The sequence below is a fragment of the Lacerta agilis genome, chromosome 4, assembly GCF_009819535.1.
Source record: "Lacerta agilis isolate rLacAgi1 chromosome 4, rLacAgi1.pri, whole genome shotgun sequence".
NCBI classification, from domain to species: domain Eukaryota; kingdom Metazoa; phylum Chordata; class Lepidosauria; order Squamata; family Lacertidae; genus Lacerta; species Lacerta agilis.
The window spans coordinates 22,954,078-22,974,009 of NC_046315.1; the positions used below are offsets into that span (position 1 = coordinate 22,954,078).

Genomic DNA, 19,932 nt, shown 5'->3' on the forward strand with positions numbered 1-19,932 from the left:
AATTTTATCTATTATATTATAAGGGGGGCATTTGCTCTGCAGGCTTGGGGTACTGATATTAGAAAGAATCCAAAGGGCCAAAAGAGGGTCCATCAATGGAATTTTTTCATGGATCAGGATCCAGCTCAAGCTCCCACTGGATTTCCTTCACGCTGCTATATCAATGGGGCCTAATTCTGTAGTCAGTTTTTCCTTAGAGACCTATTTCTCAAGATTCCTGTCTTTGCCCGACAGCACTCCTTGTGGTATTTCCCCAAAAGCACCTGCTGAAGGGACCTGTGCCTGCCAAAAAGATGTTTGGGACTCTGACTGCTGGGACTTGTTGAAAGGATAAGATAAAGAATCCTAAAATAAAAATAATAAAATAAATTTAACCAACACATTCAGAATTCAGAGCTTAATAAATATTAGAGAGTGAAAAAATATGAAACAGGCCTCAGCCCATGTACACAAGGAACAAATTCAGCTTCTGTGTGGATTACTGGAAATTCAAAACACCCAATAAGTTTTTCAGTCTAGTTTTAATTTCTCCCTTAGAAGAAAAATACATTGCATAAGCATTATCTAGTACACGCTTCATAAAGTAACCTGTACATTCCTAGAACCCTCCTCCTCAAATTTATCTCAGCCTTGTTAAGTCCAACTTTTCTTTATGTAGGAGTTTTATTTTCTTTTATTTTAAACTTGTGTCACAGTAGGAGTAGTGGGAGTTTAAGTGTGGGCTCCCAGGAGATGTTTTAACAACTCTTGCAATTCCATGTTCCCTTGTTACCCTGTTCCCATATTCACATCTTAACTGATCATACTGCATAAAGTGTAATTCACATGCTTGAACATAAATATTTACAAAGAGCTGCTTTAAATGGGGTTGGAACAATTTTTCAAATAACTTTAGAGGGAGTTCAGAACAAGGATTCCCTTCTCAGCATCCTTCTAGTTCTTATATTTAAAAGTAAAAATGGGGGGGGGGTTTGGGGGGCTGGATTAAGTCAAGGACTCTCACAGCAAAACATGACAATTGTTTTTAAATGTGCAATCCTAGACACCCTAGGGAGTAAGCTCCATTGAAAACAGTGGGGCTGACTTCTAAATAAACATGTCTAAAGTTGTGCTGCAAAGTCATATTGCCCCCAGAATATATATATAAAAAAGAACAGTACAGACAGGAATTGGGGAAGTTAGTGCATAAGATGCTGCATTATAATACAAATCAGTAACTGTTTAATTGTACACACTTCTTTTTTTTAAAAAAAAAAAGAAACTATGGGAAGAAAATGCAGAGAAAAACAAATGCACATAACAACTACCGCTGAAGAGGATGATTTTTAAAAATGCTTTCAAGGAATCGCTTCCCTTACTGGCCTGCAAAAGATAAGGAGTCCGCCTAGTCTTTTCCCCTCTCCCTCTTAGCTTTCCGAAGTTTCAGACTTCCAGTTCCAATAGCTGTGGCAGGGGCACCTGCTAGGCTCTCCTTTTCTTTCTAATCCGAGGAAAGGAAGAAAAAGAGAACCCGCCCAACAGAGCAGATGTGCTACGATAGCTAAGGAAGCCGGGGAAAGCCATGCGCTCGCTCGCCCTCCCTCCCTCCCTCCCTCTGGCAGCTGCGGTTACCTGGCAAGGAGGACAAGACTAAACTTTTCCGCCTGCACGCCGGACAGCGGATCACAGCCAGGATCGAGAGGAGGAGCAGCTGGATCACCTCTGATCCTCTAAGGTAGCCTCTCCCCCACCCCCCACCCCTTACACCGGAGGGAAGAAGAGGACGGACAAATGAATGTGGAGCAGCGGCAGAAACCTCCCACATAAACACGCCTCCTAGTCGCTGTGGTGGCGGCGGCTGCCTCCCCACCCCCACCCCTGGTATAGGCGGCTAATCTGCTCCCAAGCATCACTATGGCAGCAACCGGAACAGAGAGAGAGGGAGGGAGGGAGGGAGGGAGAGGAAAGACCTTAGTAGCAAGATGGGCAATGAGGGCAGGGACCTGACTAGTATTGGCAGGCTGGGGGTGCCCGGCTAGCCTAAGCGCACAGGATGGGGCGCAAAATAACAACTACCACCACCTACGGTGTATTTATACGGGTGGCTGCTGAGAAGATCAATAAAAGGCCAACTGCACCAAAAGGAATTGGTGTGAGAATAAATGTCCGCAAAAATTTGTCCTCGCTCAAGGAGCCACGTTAACCAAAGTCGCCCCTGGTGACCCTCTCTCTCCCCCAGGGATGTGCGGACAGTCCCTTAGCGGGCTGTCTTTGTTTGACTAGGTTCCTGGAAATCTACCGACGACCCTGAGTCTGGTGCAAAAGGATTCTTAACCCAAGAGCTTGTTTTTAGCACCAGGGCTGAACGGAGCTCGCGCCCCTTCAGCACCAAAGTCCACTCCAGCAGCAGCAGCAGCTGTAAAAACAACTTTGCATTTTTATACTACCCATATAACCGACGAGTCTGGCCGGTTTGCAGACTATTAAAGGTCCAACGCAGCACGCATGGCGCGATCCTATACGAGTCACCTTAGAAGTCTAGTCCCCTGGACTTGAATTGGGACTTAAAACTCCCCGACATAGAATGGTCCCATCACAGGTCAAGGAAATAAACAACTACCTGACATTCAGAAAAAACCTGAAGGCAGCCCTTTTTAGGGAAGTTTTTAATGTTTGATATTTTTGTATTTGATTTCTGTTGGAAGCCGCCCAGAGTGGCTGGGGAAATCCAGCCAGATGGGCGGGGTACAAATAATAAATATTATTATTATTATTATTATTATTATTATTATTATTATTATTATTATGGCAGCCTTAAAACGGTATCTTAAACGCCACCACTAAAACCAATTATAAATCAATTAAGTGGAGTGGTGGTGTCAGGAAACCTTGCCCGATCTGCCCAATGCCCGTCGCATCTCTGTTCTTTCCCATCAATTTTCCCCCCTCGTGGTGAGAGAAATTACCCTTGTCTCCTCAGTGAAAGAGGAGCTGATGCCCGTCCTGTGGCCCCTTCACCCTGGAGGCACAGTCCATGCCCCTTTATCTAGAAAGATACAACGAAAGTTGACCCGGAGGGGAGAGCTGGGAGCACGGGATAAAATAATCACGCATCTCACTTAAAACACTCATTAAGTGCCCCTTCCCCGCCCCCACCCCGCCTTTCTTCCGACTCTGCCAGAGACAAAGGGAGGCTGTTTGGCTCTCCGTTTGGATTTCATTATCAATTGAACAGCCGATAACAAGAGTAGCAGCCCAGCCAATATAAACGATAAAAAAGTGAACCAGGACAGCCAGCTTTTTCCCCGGTGGGGGTGGGGGAACGGTGCTTGTTTTGTTTTTAAGACACCCTCAGAATCTAGCAACATTAGAAACATTACAGTATTTTATTTTAAATCATCTCGAAAATGAATTTTGAGAAGCTTCTTTAAAAAAAAAAACAAAAAACTCAAGGGTGTTTGAGTGGTTCATATTATCAAGTTTCCCCTTGCAAAATCGCTAGACCTAAAAAAAAAAGCAGCAGCCTAAGGGTGCAATCCTATACCCACTTACCTAAGAGTAAGCTTCGCTGAAATTAAATGAATTTACTTCTGTGGAGACTTGTATAGGATTGCACTTTGAAAAAATAACCCCCCTGTAAAATCTTGCCCTTATCGCAGTTCCTGCTGAGTCAATTCAAGCTGGTTGTGGCTTAAGAAATAGCCACACTGGAGGAAGAGGAAACGGGAGATATTTTAACATATAAATTACCTGCTGTTAATTGCCCGTGTACTGTCAACTGCACAATTGAGAACTTTTTGTTCTCATTTGCAGAAATGTTTTACTTAAAACCTGAAAATTAAATAGCCTGTTCTGAGTTCTAAAATTTCACATGTTCTAATGCAGTGGCTCTCATATCCACACCCCAACCAACCACTTGATAATCGCAAAGGATCTAGCCTATCTAATGGCAGGCAACTGATGGGTTTTTCTACCTGTTTTAGCAATTGTTTTAGCAATTATAGTATTTTCTGCATCACAATCTGAATTCTATGGACTAAAATATAAGAAATAAAAGAACCAATAATGTACAGTACAGTTCAATGACAAATCCACAGACATGCTGCAGGACAACCTGAATGAAGTTCATGGACCACTGGTGGTCCACAGACCACAGTTTGGGAACCCCTGTTCTAAAGGGTAGTCGAGACATTGGTGAATATGCAAAGTTTCTATATATGTACATGGTGGAGAGTCTTGCTCATGCATGTTGAAACTGCCCTCTCATTACACACATTCAGGATAATTTCAGAAACAATATGTATTGTATATATACATATATCATACATACAATAAATTTGTGCAGGCTAGCTCAGTTGGTTAGAGAGTGGTGCTGATAACACCAAGGTTGCAGGTTTAAGGTAAGGGAGAGCGGCATAGTCCTGCATTGCAGGGGATTGGACTAGATTATCCTCAGGATCCCTTCTATTCTATGATTCAGGCTCTGTACATTGGGAACACGGAATATACCATGGCTTGGGAATCAGCACTCTGAAACCCTGTCTCTTTCCTCGCTAGTGTTAACTACAGTGCCAGATTACACATGCATTAACGTAATTGTTTACTGTAGTTTGCTTTCAAACCAAAGATTGAAACCAATTTCTGATCCTGGTTTCAGTCTCCGATTTTAGAAGCAAACTATGGTTAGTGGTAACCATGGTTATTATAATGGTTCAAATTTAAGTTGAAACTAACCAGGGGAGGGGAGGAAAAGACAGGAGAAGCAAAGGAATATGTGAGTCTCTGAGCACTCGCCATCACCAAACCATGGTTTGGCAACCGGACACAGGACTGCACATTCCCTTCTTCCACCTCTCCCTTATGGAATGGGAATTTCTGTAAGCCACTGTTTAACTGAGGCTAGGCATTACCGGTATATTGATAGTGATGACTACCAGCAGGGGTTGAAATTAGGATTCAAATCCTGGTTGCAGAAACCCTAATTTGAACCATGGTGAACTGCTGATACATCTATCATCTGTGGTTAAGACTGATGGCATCTCCTTAAGCAGGAGGCAGGGAAGGAATGTGAGATACCCCAGACAGTTCACAACTGCTTAAGCATGGTTAAGTAATGTCAGGAGGGTTACACAAGCATTGCGCCTAAGCAACAGAGGTACAAGAAACTGAACAATCACTTTTTGTAGGTTGTTCTAAAAAGCTGCCGTTCATTCTTATTATTTGCAACCTGTTCATTTGTCCCCAGCTGAACAATTACATATGTAATTCAATAAACCCTTCTGCAAACATCATAAAGTGTGGGAGAATCAAGTGTAGACGTTAAAAAAACAGAACAAGTTTGGAGAACAAAATCCTGATTGGTAAAGGGCAAAAAAGCTGTTAGTGTGTGTTGATGATGGTCTCTGGTATTTATAGCAACAAAATGAAAGGCATGTTTTAAAATTTTAAATCTCTGATTTAAAGAAGGTTTAATATGCATGTGACAAGGAATGAAGAGGATTACAAACTGAAGCAGTGTGTGAAATGATTACAGAAAGGTGATGGGAAACAAATTATACTGAGGGGGGGTTTCTGGTTCTGTCTAAAATAAGAAAAAATAAATTTTAAAAATGCAAATGTGTTTTGATATTAGCAATTCATATTAATCCCTAGCACCATAAATACTTTTATATAGCACTTCTAATTTGCAATGTACTGTTTAGATTTGATTGTGTTCGCCTTTCAAAACCCTGTGCAATAAATCTTTATTATTCCCATTTCACAGCGAGAGACCAGAGTCTGACAGACAGTAATTTACCAAAAGGCTATATATCTGTGGTAGAGCAGAAATATACATAAATGTGCTTGAACTGGCTCAATAATCCCAGTCTTGCACATTATTCCACTCTGAACAGTAAACTGCCTCCCCTCCCTACAGCTAATATGCTTTCTTACCACTTCTTCATCTTTTCTTCCATTTGCATACAGTATTTGCTTTTGCTCTAGGCACTTTCACCCAAGTTTCTTCAACAAAGTTCATTATTAGTCTTCTCTCTTTGGGAGCCCATGTGTGACGGAGAAAAAATGGGATACCAAACTGACAGTAGGTATGCTAAGAATCACGACCTCTGGATGAATATAATTGATTTAGGGTTTGATACAGTCCTCAAGCTCCAGACATTTGCAGGAAAATAGGTTTGGGGTCAGAAAATGCCCACTTGGGGAGAAAACTTCAGGACTTTCCCTCAGCACTTGGTTTCACACCACAGCTGAGAATGTCCAGGCCCACTCCCAACATTCTTGAAACAGGTAACAGAGGCCATTCTCACGTCTCCAAGGAGGATGGAATAAAAACAGCCCCAGCTGGTGAGATTCTTCTGGAGTTGATCTGCCACAAAGCTGATTTATGCCTTCCTCACTTCTGCATTTATTTGCAAGGAAGCCACCTAGCCTGCTGTGAAGATCAACAGCTTGGAGTCTGTCCCATAAAGTGAAATGAGATGAGACTGAGGGGTTGGGGATGAGAAACAGAATGAAGATGTTTGGATAAGAGAGGAGATGGAAAAGGAGACAGGTGGTGAAGTATACTGAACTAGGCAAAATGGAGTGTGGGAACATGACTGTGGGCAAGACAATTCCTGTGAAAGCTTTTTTTTGCGATTAAAACATTGTTTGCTATGTCCAAATGCAGTCATTAAAAGCAGATATTTTTCATAACCCCATCTCTTAATGGGCCACCTGTTCAATTCTTGAGGAATGGGTAAATGTGAAAAACGAGTTAATAATCAGCCTATATCAAATTGCTTGATTGCCTTTTAATTTGAAAGAAGCATGTAAAAATAACTTACTAACTCTTCGCTAAAGATCCCCAAATGTTCTCTCAATTAACAACATCCATGAACTCAAGGTTAGAAACTAACTTGTCCCCGAGAACTAACGGTTGAAGTGCAATAGAGATTTCATCCTTTATCAGTACCATCCTTCTTCACATTTGCCAAGAGCTTATTGCACCCCACTCCACTTGGCACAGAGTTGCAATTTCGGTTGGGGAACAAAGGCCTTGTGGAGTGACGCAATCTGAGAAACAGGACCTCTGTGTACCAGGTTACCATTATATTCTGTCGGAGCTGCTCTTACCCACCCACCTTCACCCGTGCAGCTGCATGCAACTTAATGGTGGATTCAGCCTTTCAGTCTGGAAGAAAGCTATTTATACCCTCATTCAGCTTGCTTGTGACACTATTATTGTTCTCCCATCCTCAACAGGCATTATTCAGGCAGCATGACATGAAGAAACGGTCCATACTACAGAAGAGCAGTTTCTAATAAATAGATCATTGTGTCTCAAAGATAAAGAAAACTTCCTGTTTCTAATTAAGCCGGCTGCAACTCTACTTTTTTTTTGTCTCAACTTATGACTTAATGTTTAAAAAACAGGGAAGAGAAACCATGCATGTAAAAGAAGAAAAGAAACAGATAAATGGAAGTGGTCAAGTTTCTTCAAATTTTAATCTCACAGACTGGTTTTCCGTAACCGGGTTTTAAAAGCAATTATGGCTAATAGGTTTCATGCTAAACGAAAAGCATTTTCAGATTATTGGGAATCATGTTATAGATGGAAACAGATATAAACAATAGTAACTGGCTCTTCCTGATTTACATGGAGTTTTGGTCTAATCTAGCAAAGTTATATTTCTAAGTATTTGTTTTAGTTTAAACTTGTCGTATCCCAGGATTGGAAACAATGTTCCAAGTGAAGGAAGAGGGGGAATATAAGGCAGGTTCCTATCTTGAACGCCCACAGCCTTTCATTCCAAGTGTTCCTCCATACTAGCCTTTGCCAACCTGGTGCTCACCAGATGTTCTAAAGGTAAAGATAAAGGACCCCTGACAGTTAAGTCCAGCCGCAAACGACTCTGGGGTTGCAGCGCTCATCTCGCTTTACTGGCCGAGGGAGCCGACGTTTGTCCACAGACAGTTTTTCCGGGTCATGTGGCCAGCATGACTAAGGCACTTCTGGTGAACCAGAGCAGCACACAGAACGCCATTTACCTTCCCGCCAGAGTGGTACCTATTTATCTACTTGCACTTTGACGTGCTTTCGAACTGCTAGGTTGGTAGGAGTTTGGGATGTTTGGGACTTCACAAATATTGTTGTGGTCCAAAACATCTGGGGGCACCAGACTGGCAAAAGTTGCACTATACAATGTATGTGTGGAATCATTTGTAAAGTCCCCACCTTTTGAAGGTGGTTATCTTTTGTCCAGCAAACACATTTCTTAGGTTGTATATACAATCAGCATGGTCTGGTTGGTCATTATGAGAACAGGATGGTGGACTAGATGAGCCATTGGCCTGATCCAGTAGGCTCTTCTTATATTCTTACCTTTACAGCACATTTGAAACATATTCATTCCCTCAATGAATTCTGGGCACTGTAGTTTAACTCTCCAGAGGTACGATTCCCAGAAACCCTTAGCAAACTACAGTCCATCATTCTTTGAGGGAAAGAATGTTTCAAATGTGCTTTAAAGGTACATAGCATGTATGTAGCCTTAATGAGCCATTCTTATGCTTAACTAACAAATTATTCTCTAACTCAGCCTTTCTCAACCTGACATCCTCCAGGTGCTGTTGCACTACATCTCCCATCATCCCTGACCTTTAGTCATAATGGCTGGAGCCGATGAGAGTTGCATTCTGAAAGGCTGCTCAAAATTGCATACAATGAGTGCTTGCTGAAAGATTTGCAGAGTTTCTTTTCTGGCAATATTGCAGCAAGAGAAGAACATTGCAGCAACACAAGCATTTTGCAACAGCATAACTGCTCTTGTTGCATGATGCAACAAAAATACCCCAATGAATTTGGTAAGAAGCTGGTTACCTTAGCTGCCTCTGTGGTTGCTATGTTGAAAGGCTCTGAACAATTAGATGCGTACAAAAAGACACAGCAAAAGTTAAATCCCACCAAAATCAAGTGCTTAACTGTGCACTTTGAGTCCCATTTACAGATACAGGGATATTTTGAAATGGGTTTATATTTCACCTATTTTCCTTGACCTGAGCTTTGTCACTGGATGGGGCAGCCCTTGTAGGCGGGCTAGCTCTAGTCATGCATAGTAGCTCCTACCATGTTCATCATCTCTCCCTCTAAGCCTCTTTGGCTTTTGCAAAGGTAACAGGAAATGTAAGAGCTTCACACTGCTTGTTGCCCTGAATCTCCATCTGGTGTGGAACAGTTTTTATAGTGCAATCCTGGGCATATGCTACCCAGAGGTAAGTCCCACAAGTTCAATGAGACTTACTTCCTGGTCAGTGAGCATGGGACTGCAACCTAACAGAGAGATGGACACGCTGTCCCTGCATCAGGATCATGTGTGCAGTCCCCTCAGCATAGGATATGAAAAATAACTGTTTCTGCTCAAGATGGAAATGCAAAGGAACAGGAAGTGTGACACAGTCACATTAAAGTGTGACAAAGGGAACATTTCCTGTTCCCTTTGCCCCATTTTAACATTCAAAGCCATTCACAACAAGGAAGACTTGAAAATTTCAACCAGTAGTTTCTCTCCTCTGTTATGGAAGTTTCCAACCTTTCAGGTTTCAAGGAATCTTTCCTACCTTGACTTGTCTCTTGAGAAACCCCTTCATGAGGATAGTGGTGCAACGGGGTAATGTTACACTCTTCCGGTCTTTCCCAACCTTGGGTCCCCATAAGTTGATTCACAACAACCTCCATGAGTCCCAGCCAGGTAACCCCAATGGTCAGGGATGATGGGAATTGTAGTCCAACATCATCTGGGGACCCAAGGTTGGGAAAGACTACTCTAGTCTTAAAGAATTACCAGAATACACACACTGGATTTAATGGTCTTGAGGGCAGCACTTTAGATGGTAATTAATATGTGTTACTTCACTTAATACGGTTTTACAGGGGCAGGGATCTTCAGATAGTAATGTGTATGACTTAAAAATAAGGTAAGCCAGCACTCTTGCTCATTCTATGGACTTGGGGTGGTATTCAATTAAGTTTTGCTCAGAGCAGAGCCAATGAAAACAATGAACTTAGTCATGCTCATTAATTTCAGTGGGCCTACACTAAGTAAAACTTAGTTGAATACCACCCCAAGTCCATAGAATGAGCAAGAGTGCTGGCTTACCTTATTTTTAAGACATACACATTACTATCTGAAAATCCCTCCCCCTGTAAAACCATATTAAGTGAAGTAACACAAGATACCTGTCCCAAAGACCTATCCTGCTGGTACTACTATCTTGGACAGGAATAGTCAACATAGGGCAGGGGTAGGCAACCTAAGGCCCGTTGGCCGGATGCGGCCCAATCGCCTTCTCAATCCGGCCCACAAACGGTCCAGGAATCAGCGTGTTTTTACATGAGTAGAATGTATGCTTTTATTTAAAATGCATCTCTGAGTTATTTGTGGGGCATAGGAATTCGTTCCTTTCCCCCAAAAAAATATAGTGTGGCCCACCACATGGTCTGACGGACGGTGGACTCGCCCATGGCTGAAAAAGGTTGCTGACCCCTGACATAGGGCCCTAAATAGGTCATTGCACTACAACACCCTAACCCCAGTTAGCATGGGTTATGGACAGAGACTATGGGATATGAGGTCCAACAACATCTGGAGGTCACCATTGGGTATCCCTAGTCTAGGGAGTGCACTCAGTTCATGGAAGGCCCAGAACAGGCCTGTGTGACTTCACCATAGCTATGTACATATTGAGCTTGCACCGTACGTGAATCTACATATCAGGGAAGATACATCTCCAGCAAGCTTGTCCACCACTCCTTCTCACTGAGGAATCTCTCATGAGCTTCCAAGGAACCTGGTGTTTCCCAGAACAGTGCTGGAAAACCATTATTCCATTCTATGTTCATTAAGTATTGTTTTTAAAAAGGAAAGACTAAAATCTCTTTTGTACAATGATCTGAAATGGTTTAAATGTCAATCTCATTAAAACTCTTTGATGTCCCAATGACTAATTCAGCACATATTTCTCAAGCATTCAACGTTGTGAGATTAATCCCACACTTGCATTTTTTAAAAGGCTTCTCTGGCTTTGCAGATGCTCCATTTCACGCCTCTGATTTCTCACAGACTCTACATGGCCAGTCACTGTGCCATGGCTATGCCAATGTTACGTTGCCATAGTAGAGTTGCAACCTTATGCACTCCAAGCAGCAAAGAAGAAAGCAAGACAATGCCAATATGAAGAAACAACACGGCAATACTGCCCACCAATCCACACTACTACTAGTGACTCTGCCATTGTCCACCACTCATGACATTGCCCACTATTCACAGCAAGCAGGGAAGGCAGAAATACCTATGTGACACCTAGGTGGCACCATGGTTAAGTATGACACTTGGTGTCAACAGAACCCATTCTGTATTTCCTCCCATACACATGGGATGCCCTCAGGAGAAAAGAGTCAATAAGGGCTCACCCTACCACAAGACTCCTGTGTCCTAGGCATTAGGAGAAAAGCAACCACAGGTTCCAGGGCTCTCCTCTGATGGGGGTTCAAATTCCTTGGTATCCCCTGGTATACCCCTTTAAATGCAGGGATGCAGAATCTTAGACTCAGGGGTCAAATGTGCCTCTGCACACCTCTCTATCAGGCCGTCAAGAGTCTCCCTAGGCCCCACCCCTTACCGTCAGGCCCCACCCCTGCTCTGTGTCCTCCTTGGTTTTTTTTTTGTTTGTTTGTTTGTTTTTGCCTGACTGGTATATGTTGTTGAACTCTGGTGCTGCCTCTAGCTTGTCTGGATTTATTTATTTTATACTCCACCCTTCTCTAAGTACAGGGCAGCTCACAGCTCACGCTATCTGAAGAAGTGTGCATGCACACAAAAGCTCATACCAATAACAAACTTAGTTGGTCTCCAAGGTGCTACTGGAAGGAATTTTTTTATTTTGTTTCAAGCATAAATTAAGGCAAATACAAAGCACACACACACACACACGTGCGCGCGCACACACCCTCAGAAGACCCTGCTGCAACAGCCAGCTGGTGACCAAAGGCCTGTTGGAACAGAAACGTATTTGCCTGCTGGCAAAAGGAAAGCAGAGAGGTGGAAGGGAGTTCCACAATCTGGAAGCAGCCACCGAAAAGGTCCCCTCAGATGGAGAGGTATATGTATATGCAATGCAGTGTAGAAAGTTAAGCATCATCTACATTGCACCACTCATTTTTATACTTGGCCCCACCCTCCACTGGCATGTGGCCCTGTGGACATTTCTGCAACAGAATGGAACCCTTGGTCTGAAAAACATGTACCACCCCTGCTTTGGTAAGGAAAATAGCTAGGACCAAAGAAGGAGTGTCAATTTATTCACAACAAGGTCCCAGGTTGTGTTGCAACATCAAGAATGCAGAGAGGGAGCCCACAGCAGTTCAGTACCCGAGGTGAAATGCCCCTCCCCCGCCAGGCAGTGGTGAGGAGATCTATTCCCAATCCCCCCTCCCTTCCTACCTGCCAGTGGGGCTTTGTATGGGCTCCTTCATTCAGGAGAAGCTGGTGCAAAGCTCCATCACACTGCCGGGCAGGGGGTGGGTGGGAGATCTCCCACCTAGTGGCAAAGCTGAGTGGCAGAGTGCCTCCCCTCTCACCGACTTGGAAGGAGGGGAGGCATTCTCCATAGCTTTTTCACCCGTCCCTCTCTGCCCCCAAAGCTGGGGGAACCAGCAGTAGCTCTGGGCAGCAAAACAGGATGCCACCGCTCCGGGCCACCTCACCCAGCCTCACGGGTGGGCCAGCTCTGAGAATGTGCACAGATTTTTTGTAACATTTCACACAATCAGTATATGTTGGTGTCTATGTTTAGGGAACAACCATTTTGCAAGGGGGAGTGGGAGAGAGCCACTTGGACAGGGAAGAGTACACATTACAAAAGCAAGCTCACAGAAGGAAACACACCCAGCCACTTAGCAATGCAGTAGGACAGAGCAATGCAGTGTAAAAGGAGAGGTGTGGATCTGATTCCCGCACAGTCAGCCAGCCTAGAAGGGCTGTGATGATGGAAAGCCCAGTGCCCTCCTCCTCCTATTGCGAGTTTCCCACAGTGAAGACGGTGGACAGCCATCAACAGGACAAAAACACAGCGGACACTGGCACAAGCTTTTATTGAACAGTTTCAGTGTTGAAGGGAGTTCTGACAGCATCCTAGCAGAGGTTGCTACTGGCTATAGGATTCCTGCCACTCTGTGGGTGACACGACAGGCAGTAGAGCAACAAGTGCAGCTCCGTGCATCCCCATCAAGGGTGATACTGCTCCTGCTGCATTTCTGACTGTCATGTGCTTCTGAGAGGCACAGGAGCCCAGGGATATTTAAAAGGCAGCAACCCCACGTAGGAACATAGGTTTCCCACTGGTTGCTGCCGCTGGAGGCCTGGTGTTCTGCACTGGTAGCGGTAAGAAACATCCTTTCCCCTGTGCATGTTCAGTGGCTACTTGGTGGCCTGTGGAGAGACAAGACAGACATGGGCATAGGAACGAATAACGAATAGCTATTGCAACAGATGAATGAGTGGGTGCTCATTTGGCAAATGCATCTTCAAGATGGAGTGTGGTATCTCTGTGCTCTTCTGCTCCACATTCCCCAGCCCCCATTCTCCTATTGGCACCCCCACCACCACAGCTATCAGTGGGCTGCATGGAATGCTAGTCCTGCTGAGAGCAGACTCACTAAAAGTAATGGGCATGACTCACTTAGTTCCATTAATTTCAACTGCTCTACAGAGTAGGACTTCATTGGCTACACCTCAGATTTTGGAAATTTAGCCTGCTAGAGGACACAACATAGCAACTGAGCCAATACTCACCCATGCAATATAATGAGCTGCACTGGTACCCCCTTCTCTAGTGACAGATTTTTCTGCTCCTTGTGCCCTGGCTCTGATCCTGTAAGGAACAAAGAGTCGTGAGTGATTGGCCAACAATTCCATTAAGAAGAAGGGAGTGCATGGTGTTCACTAGCAATGTGTTCCCCACAACCCACCCTAACACATGTACAGTGGTGCCTTGCAAGACGAAATTAATTCGTTCCATGAGTCATTTCGTATTGCGAAAAATTTGTCTTGCGGAGCACTGTTTCCCATAGGAATGCATTGAAATTTAATTCCCATAGGAATGCATTGAAATTTTCGTCTTGCGAAGCACGACCATAGAAAAATTTGTCTTGCGAGTCACCTACAAAATCGCAAAACCCTTTCGTCTAGCGAGTTTTTCGTTGTGCGAGGCATTCGTCTTGCGAGGTACCACTGTAAGTTGTATTCCCTGGGTTGTGGCTAGCAGCCCCCTCTCCCATGTCCACACGGCTTAAAACCAGTGCAGTTTCCCCACATTGCAAGGCAAAGGGTATGGTAGGAGACACTCTGATACATGTTTGAGTGCTCAGCATACTTTAAAGCGAGAAGAGGGAGATGGAAGAAGTTCAGGAATACCCTCTTGCTTACCTGTATGGAGCAGCTGGTCCTTGCAGTCGCTGTTGCAGCAGAATTGCAATTCCATAGGGTATCTGCATCGTGTCCTGCAGCAGTACACCTGCAAGGGTCCTGAGATGTGACAAACATTATCCATCTGCCCCTCCTATATTTGTTGTTGGCCATGGCTGTTTGCACAATTAGCAAAGTGTTCCTTCTTGCAGAGTACTCCCTTCTGCTGGAGTTCCCCATCCAAAGAATTCTTCCTTGTGCACTTTCATAAAAGGCAGTTCTGCAGACATGGGGCTTTCTGCTGCACAGAGTGATACAGACTCATGACACACAGGCTGATCTGCGATCTATTGCTAGGAATTATATGTAAACTCCCGGTGCTGTATTTGGCTCCTGAGATGGTTGGAATATTATCCTTTATTGACTGTGATGCAAAAACAGTATGGGTGTGAGTCACCTAACCAGGCCCATCAGCAGGAGCTTTGATGTGCACAGGCTCTAAGCATGCATGTGTACATGTGAGCACATCTACCCACCCATTCTCTGCATTGGCAATAAAAGACATTTAGCTATGTTTTAATAGGCACAACTGGCACTGTAACCTTTGTTAGGACCTTAATAGCAAGTACTTGTAAAACCTGTTTTCAGACAGAAAGGAAAGCCTGATTCATCTCATTCTAAACGTACAGGTGCTCCCACCCCACCTTTTCAGCTCTATGTGCCACAGGAGTGCCTTACACACGGTGGATCAGACATTTGCTCCAAAGAAATGAACCAGAGCCATTGAGAAGCAATGCTTGGCAGATTGAGCCTCTTGTCAGATCTGGGTAATTTTTCATAGCACAGACGAGGCTTGTATAAAAAGGCTTTCATTATAAAACAGTGGGAAATATCTTTTTCACAGACTGTATTGGAAGCATTGCTGTTTTTCCCACAAAAGAGTAGAAGTCCGGCAAATAGGAAAGTAAAAAGTGGACCATTGTAACAAGCGGCCCCAGATGACAGAGACATTATTCCAAAAGCATCAAACCAAGAAAAATACGCTTAATATGTTCAAAAGCCCTTTGCAATTTAGGGGATTAGATATTACAATTGAGTAGTCAGTCCGGGTGGCAGATCAACACTTCCAATCACTTATATTGCAGCTCAACAAGTCACACTAAATAGTTGCCTCAGCCGTCTATATTCATAATGCTCTGACGTTTGGAATTATGAATGCTACTGAGGAACAGTATGTCTGTAGTCCTAGTAAATTTATGCTTTGGGAAATAATTACATTTCAGCATCATGCTGTAGTCTTTCCAAATGCCTGCTGTACCAAAGTCTAAAGGTAAATGGAACTAGGGAAAGTTTTACATACCCTCCAGTATATAACACTGTGTTAACTTGCCCTTAGGGTTGTCAGGGAATGCCACACAGAGTAGTCACTCACATTAGGATTAGTAGTATGTCACAAGTAAAATTTTTTCATGACTTTGCATGATATGCGTTCCCTGCGATGCACAATCAGGATGAAGGGCAGTATATAAATTTAATAAATAATAAAGATAATAATAGGCAATTTAGCAGCTGGGTTTTTATTCCACTCAGGCAGATTCATGCAGAGAAAAGTCCAACCGGCTACATTTCTGCTTGTCATTGTTACAAACTGTTTTGCAGTATAGAGCTGTGGTTCCCAACTTTTTTTGGCCATGCCCCACCTAAGCATCTCTAAAATCCTGATTCGTCACCCCACCCCGGTGAGATTTAATTCTTATTATTCAAAAAGTTAATAACTCATTCTCGAATTACGCCCCTTAAAAATCAAATTGCCCCCCTGTGTGGTGTGTGCCCAATGTTGGGAACCATGGGTATAGAGCAGGGGTCCCCAAACTAAGGCCCGCAGGCCGGATACAGCCCGAGAGAGTCAATTATACGGCCCGCAGCGACCCCTGCCGCCCACTGCCGCTGCCCACTCTTACCGGCACGGCTGCCCACTTCTGGGTTGTTGGAGTGCCAGAAATAGCTTGTGCGCACGCGCAAATGTCATTTCCGGCGCACTTCCGGGTCGGAGGAGGCCCATGCGCATAAGCTATTTCCAGTGCTCCGCTGACCCGGAAGTGCGCCGGAAATTATGCTTGTGCATAAGCTATTTCCAGCGCTCTGCTGACCTGGAAGTGCACAGGAAATAGCGTGTGTGCACGCGTATGGCCACACGCTCCCCCACCCTCCAGACCGCCGCACGATCAGCGCTGGAGGAACTGGCCCGAGGCTGGGTAAATTTGCCGACCCCTGATATAGACGAACCATACACCCACATTTACAATTCATGCTTTACTCATTTAGATGCTGAAATGAGATATGAATGTATTGTCAAAGCAACCCATCTATTTACACAAAACATAAACATTAATATTTAACAATATACAGGGCAAAAGAAAATTAATATTTTACAATAAACTGGTTTCCATTAGCTACTGTCATCCCAAATAGATTACTGGCTAATAGGAAAAAGTTGCTTCCTACATACTCATGTATGGAGACCAGTTTATTCTAATCTTACAGTAAAAAGAGTGTGACAAGCCTTTCTTTGTTACTAAGAGCCTCCACTGTTTATACAAACTTCCACCTATATCCCTGGCTTCTTTTAAGCTGCAGCCCAGCAAATCTAACTTCGTATGGATAAAAAGGACTAGCTGCTAGACTAGCCAACTGAAGCTTTAATTTTCTCTCATTTCCAGCTCCCATCCCTAACCCTGCCACACTGAACGCACATTTTCAATAAAAATCCATCATTTGACATATCTCACTCCACACTGTACTCTATTTTCATAATTCATAAGTGGATCCTACAAACATAACTGTGCATAATTTCACATTCATACAACAGGTAAGTATTGATTCATTTATTTTATCACATTCATTTATTTTATCACATTTGTATGCCACCAATCTACTGAGATCATGGAAATAAACCAAGCATTATCTATTTTATGCTCATAAAAATCTAGTGCAACATTAAGTGAAAACATCATCTAAACACCTAAACTCAACCAAGCCACATCCACCTGCCTCACCATCACCTAAAGACTATTCTCTACTCCTGGTTTACATGAAGGAGGTTTACAAAATTGGTGCAGAGTGTGGAGAAAATGGGTTGAGAGAGGCTTTTCTACCTCTTATATAGCTCTAATATTGCTGCAAAACCTAGCAGCAAAACAACCTTTTTCTAGAGTAGCTTCAGAATAGAAGGAGCACATTAACACCCCAGTACCACTTTTGGATCGATTAAAGTAAGTGGGGTGGTTGAAATTCACTTTACTGCTTTGTTTTCCTGCAAGTGAAACAGTGCATCTGGTTTTTTAAGAACTATTTCATAATGCTGACCTTTTAAACATTCCAGTCTCCAATTTTCAAATGTGCAATAAGGGAGCAAATTGTGGCAGTACCCAAGTTCCCATGACTTAAGTTGGGCACAAAACTGAAAGCACTTTGTGTGGTAATTGTGCTTGTTTCCTGCAGTAAATATCCAAATATCAGGGGGAAATATATGCACCTGTTAAATATGGCCAGACATCAGGGACCCTAAACCAAGTAAGAAATTCAAGCATTTGAGGCAGAGTTGGGAAACCTTTTTCAGCTCAAGGACCACACTCCCTTTTGGGGGCCAGATTCCAGCAGTAGGTGGGGCTAGGGGCAAAAGTGGGTGGAGCAGTGAATACGGTATAATATTTACCTTTGAGCAGTAGGCTAGTTCTTACACACACGCACACACACACACACACACACACACACCCCTCTATCCTCCATCCAGACAAGCAGCAGTCATCATCATCAGAGTTCAAGGACATATTCCAACCAGGCAAAAGCACTCACAGGGGATGTGACACAAGGCCAGAGAGTGGTGTGGCCTGGGAGGAGTCACTAGGGACAGATAGAAAAGGCTAGAGGACCACATTTGGGCCACTAAACTGAGGTCCCATTCCCCTGTTTTAAGGACGGTCATTCACACTCTACATGTGCATTGTAAGAAATACCACACTGGTATTTTATCCCTGTAGCAGATACTACCGCTGCATGAAATAACACTTGATTTGTTTTTTTGTTCCTGTTTAAGTCATGAAGTTATTATCATGGTGACTCCTGTGCAAATTTAAAAAGATGTCAGTTTAGCAGACATTGGACAAGCTTATCTAGTAATGAGTGAACTTGCATTAAACCAGTCCTCACTTCAATCCACACATACACTTTTTCACAACATTAAAGGAAATGAATTTGGGAGGCTGCTACTGCCATTTTTCCTCCTTAGAATTGGTTGTGATCCTTTAAGAGCTACCTAGCTGGGCATCATTTAGCAGAAGCTCTCCCCATCACTGCATACCTATGCTGGGGAAAAGGTTCATCAGTAGGAATTATCACGCGGCTGTCAAAAGGCAAAAGAGCCTCCTCTGTACCAGGTGAGCAATTATATATTGCACATGATATTGTTGGATCACGTACATGCACTCACACACATGTGTGAAGAATCCTAGGCTCAGTGTCAAATGTGGCCCTCTAGGGCTTTCTGTCTGGCCCCTGGGACTTTTCCCAGGTCACACTGCTTTCCAGGCCAAGCCCCCTCTCCCCATGCTACAACCTGCAGTGGCCCAGCACTACATCCTCCTTGAGTGCTTTTGCCGGCTGGAATATGTCCTTGCACTGTGATTCTGCCTCTTGCTTGACTGGCTGGAGGACAGAGAGATGCGTGTGGGAAGTGACAGTGTATGCAGGAACCTCTGACTTTTGTACAACACAACCAGAGCATCCAGGAAGCTGAAACTTGGCATATATGAAGCCGCACACATAGCCCAAGAGACTCCTGTTGCCAGGAAAGCCTGAAAGGGAGACATTTGCAAGCCTCTCCCTAGAAACAGGGGCAAGAATGGTAACTCCAAAGCACGACCCCCCCACCCGAAAGCAGAACTTTGGCACATGCATAGCTAAAAAACAAAACAAAACCAAAACCACACACTGCTAGAAAAAGTATAAAAGAAAGAAATTAAAACAGAACGACTGAGAAGAAAATAGTAAAGCTCTGAAACTCATTAAGTATGCTCTACATAACATTTTTTAAATCTTCAAGACAGCAGTAGAGTGAAAGTCTACTGATTTCCTCAGGACGTGGAAGTATCTCACAGCTGCAAAATGAACTTCTCCATTGGGAGCACAAATTTTGTTTTGTTTGGCTTCTGATCATTAAATGCTCGCCGTTGCCTGGGTATTCGCTGGCTGAAACTTACAAGGTGATGAGGACACAGGAGTCGAGAGCCTGTCCTTTCTAGCAGTAGCCCTGCGTAGATGTGAAACCTGAGTTAATGCGTAACACATTAGTGCAAACCGGTGTATTAGATCACCAAGTTAAATATATACTTACAAAATCGCAACATCCAAAACAAACAAAGGCAAAGCCCAGCATAATTTAGGATTCTATTTCATAAATTATTATTTTTACGCTAGTATCACATATGAGAGGACAGAACACATTGTTGTG

The 19,932-nt window shown here is 43.6% G+C and overlaps 1 protein-coding gene and 1 long non-coding RNA gene across 9 annotated transcripts in view; one reads left to right on the forward strand and one right to left on the reverse strand.

Annotated features, from left to right (window-relative positions):
* SPATA13 (spermatogenesis associated 13) overlaps positions 1–19,932 on the reverse strand; it is a 130,190-nt gene that overhangs the window by 42,116 nt on the left and 68,142 nt on the right. For 2 of the 8 annotated variants that reach the window (XM_033146337.1, XM_033146338.1), the window contains exons 2-3: positions 14,445–14,543; positions 13,812–13,890 (exon numbers count right to left, since the gene is read on the reverse strand). The exons of 5 other annotated variants lie outside the window; for them this stretch is intronic. In XM_033146337.1, coding sequence (XP_033002228.1) covers positions 13,812–13,890; positions 14,445–14,543 — 178 coding nt within the window. Of the gene's footprint in view, positions 1–1,611; positions 1,724–13,811; positions 13,891–14,444; positions 14,544–19,932 lie in introns of those variants that run through there. One more of the 8 variants, XM_033146342.1, reaches the window with a different exon arrangement.
* On the forward strand, positions 6,004–7,336 carry LOC117045353. Its single transcript, XR_004426421.1, has 2 exons — positions 6,004–6,532; positions 7,225–7,336. It is a non-coding gene; the product is annotated as an uncharacterized LOC117045353 (long non-coding RNA).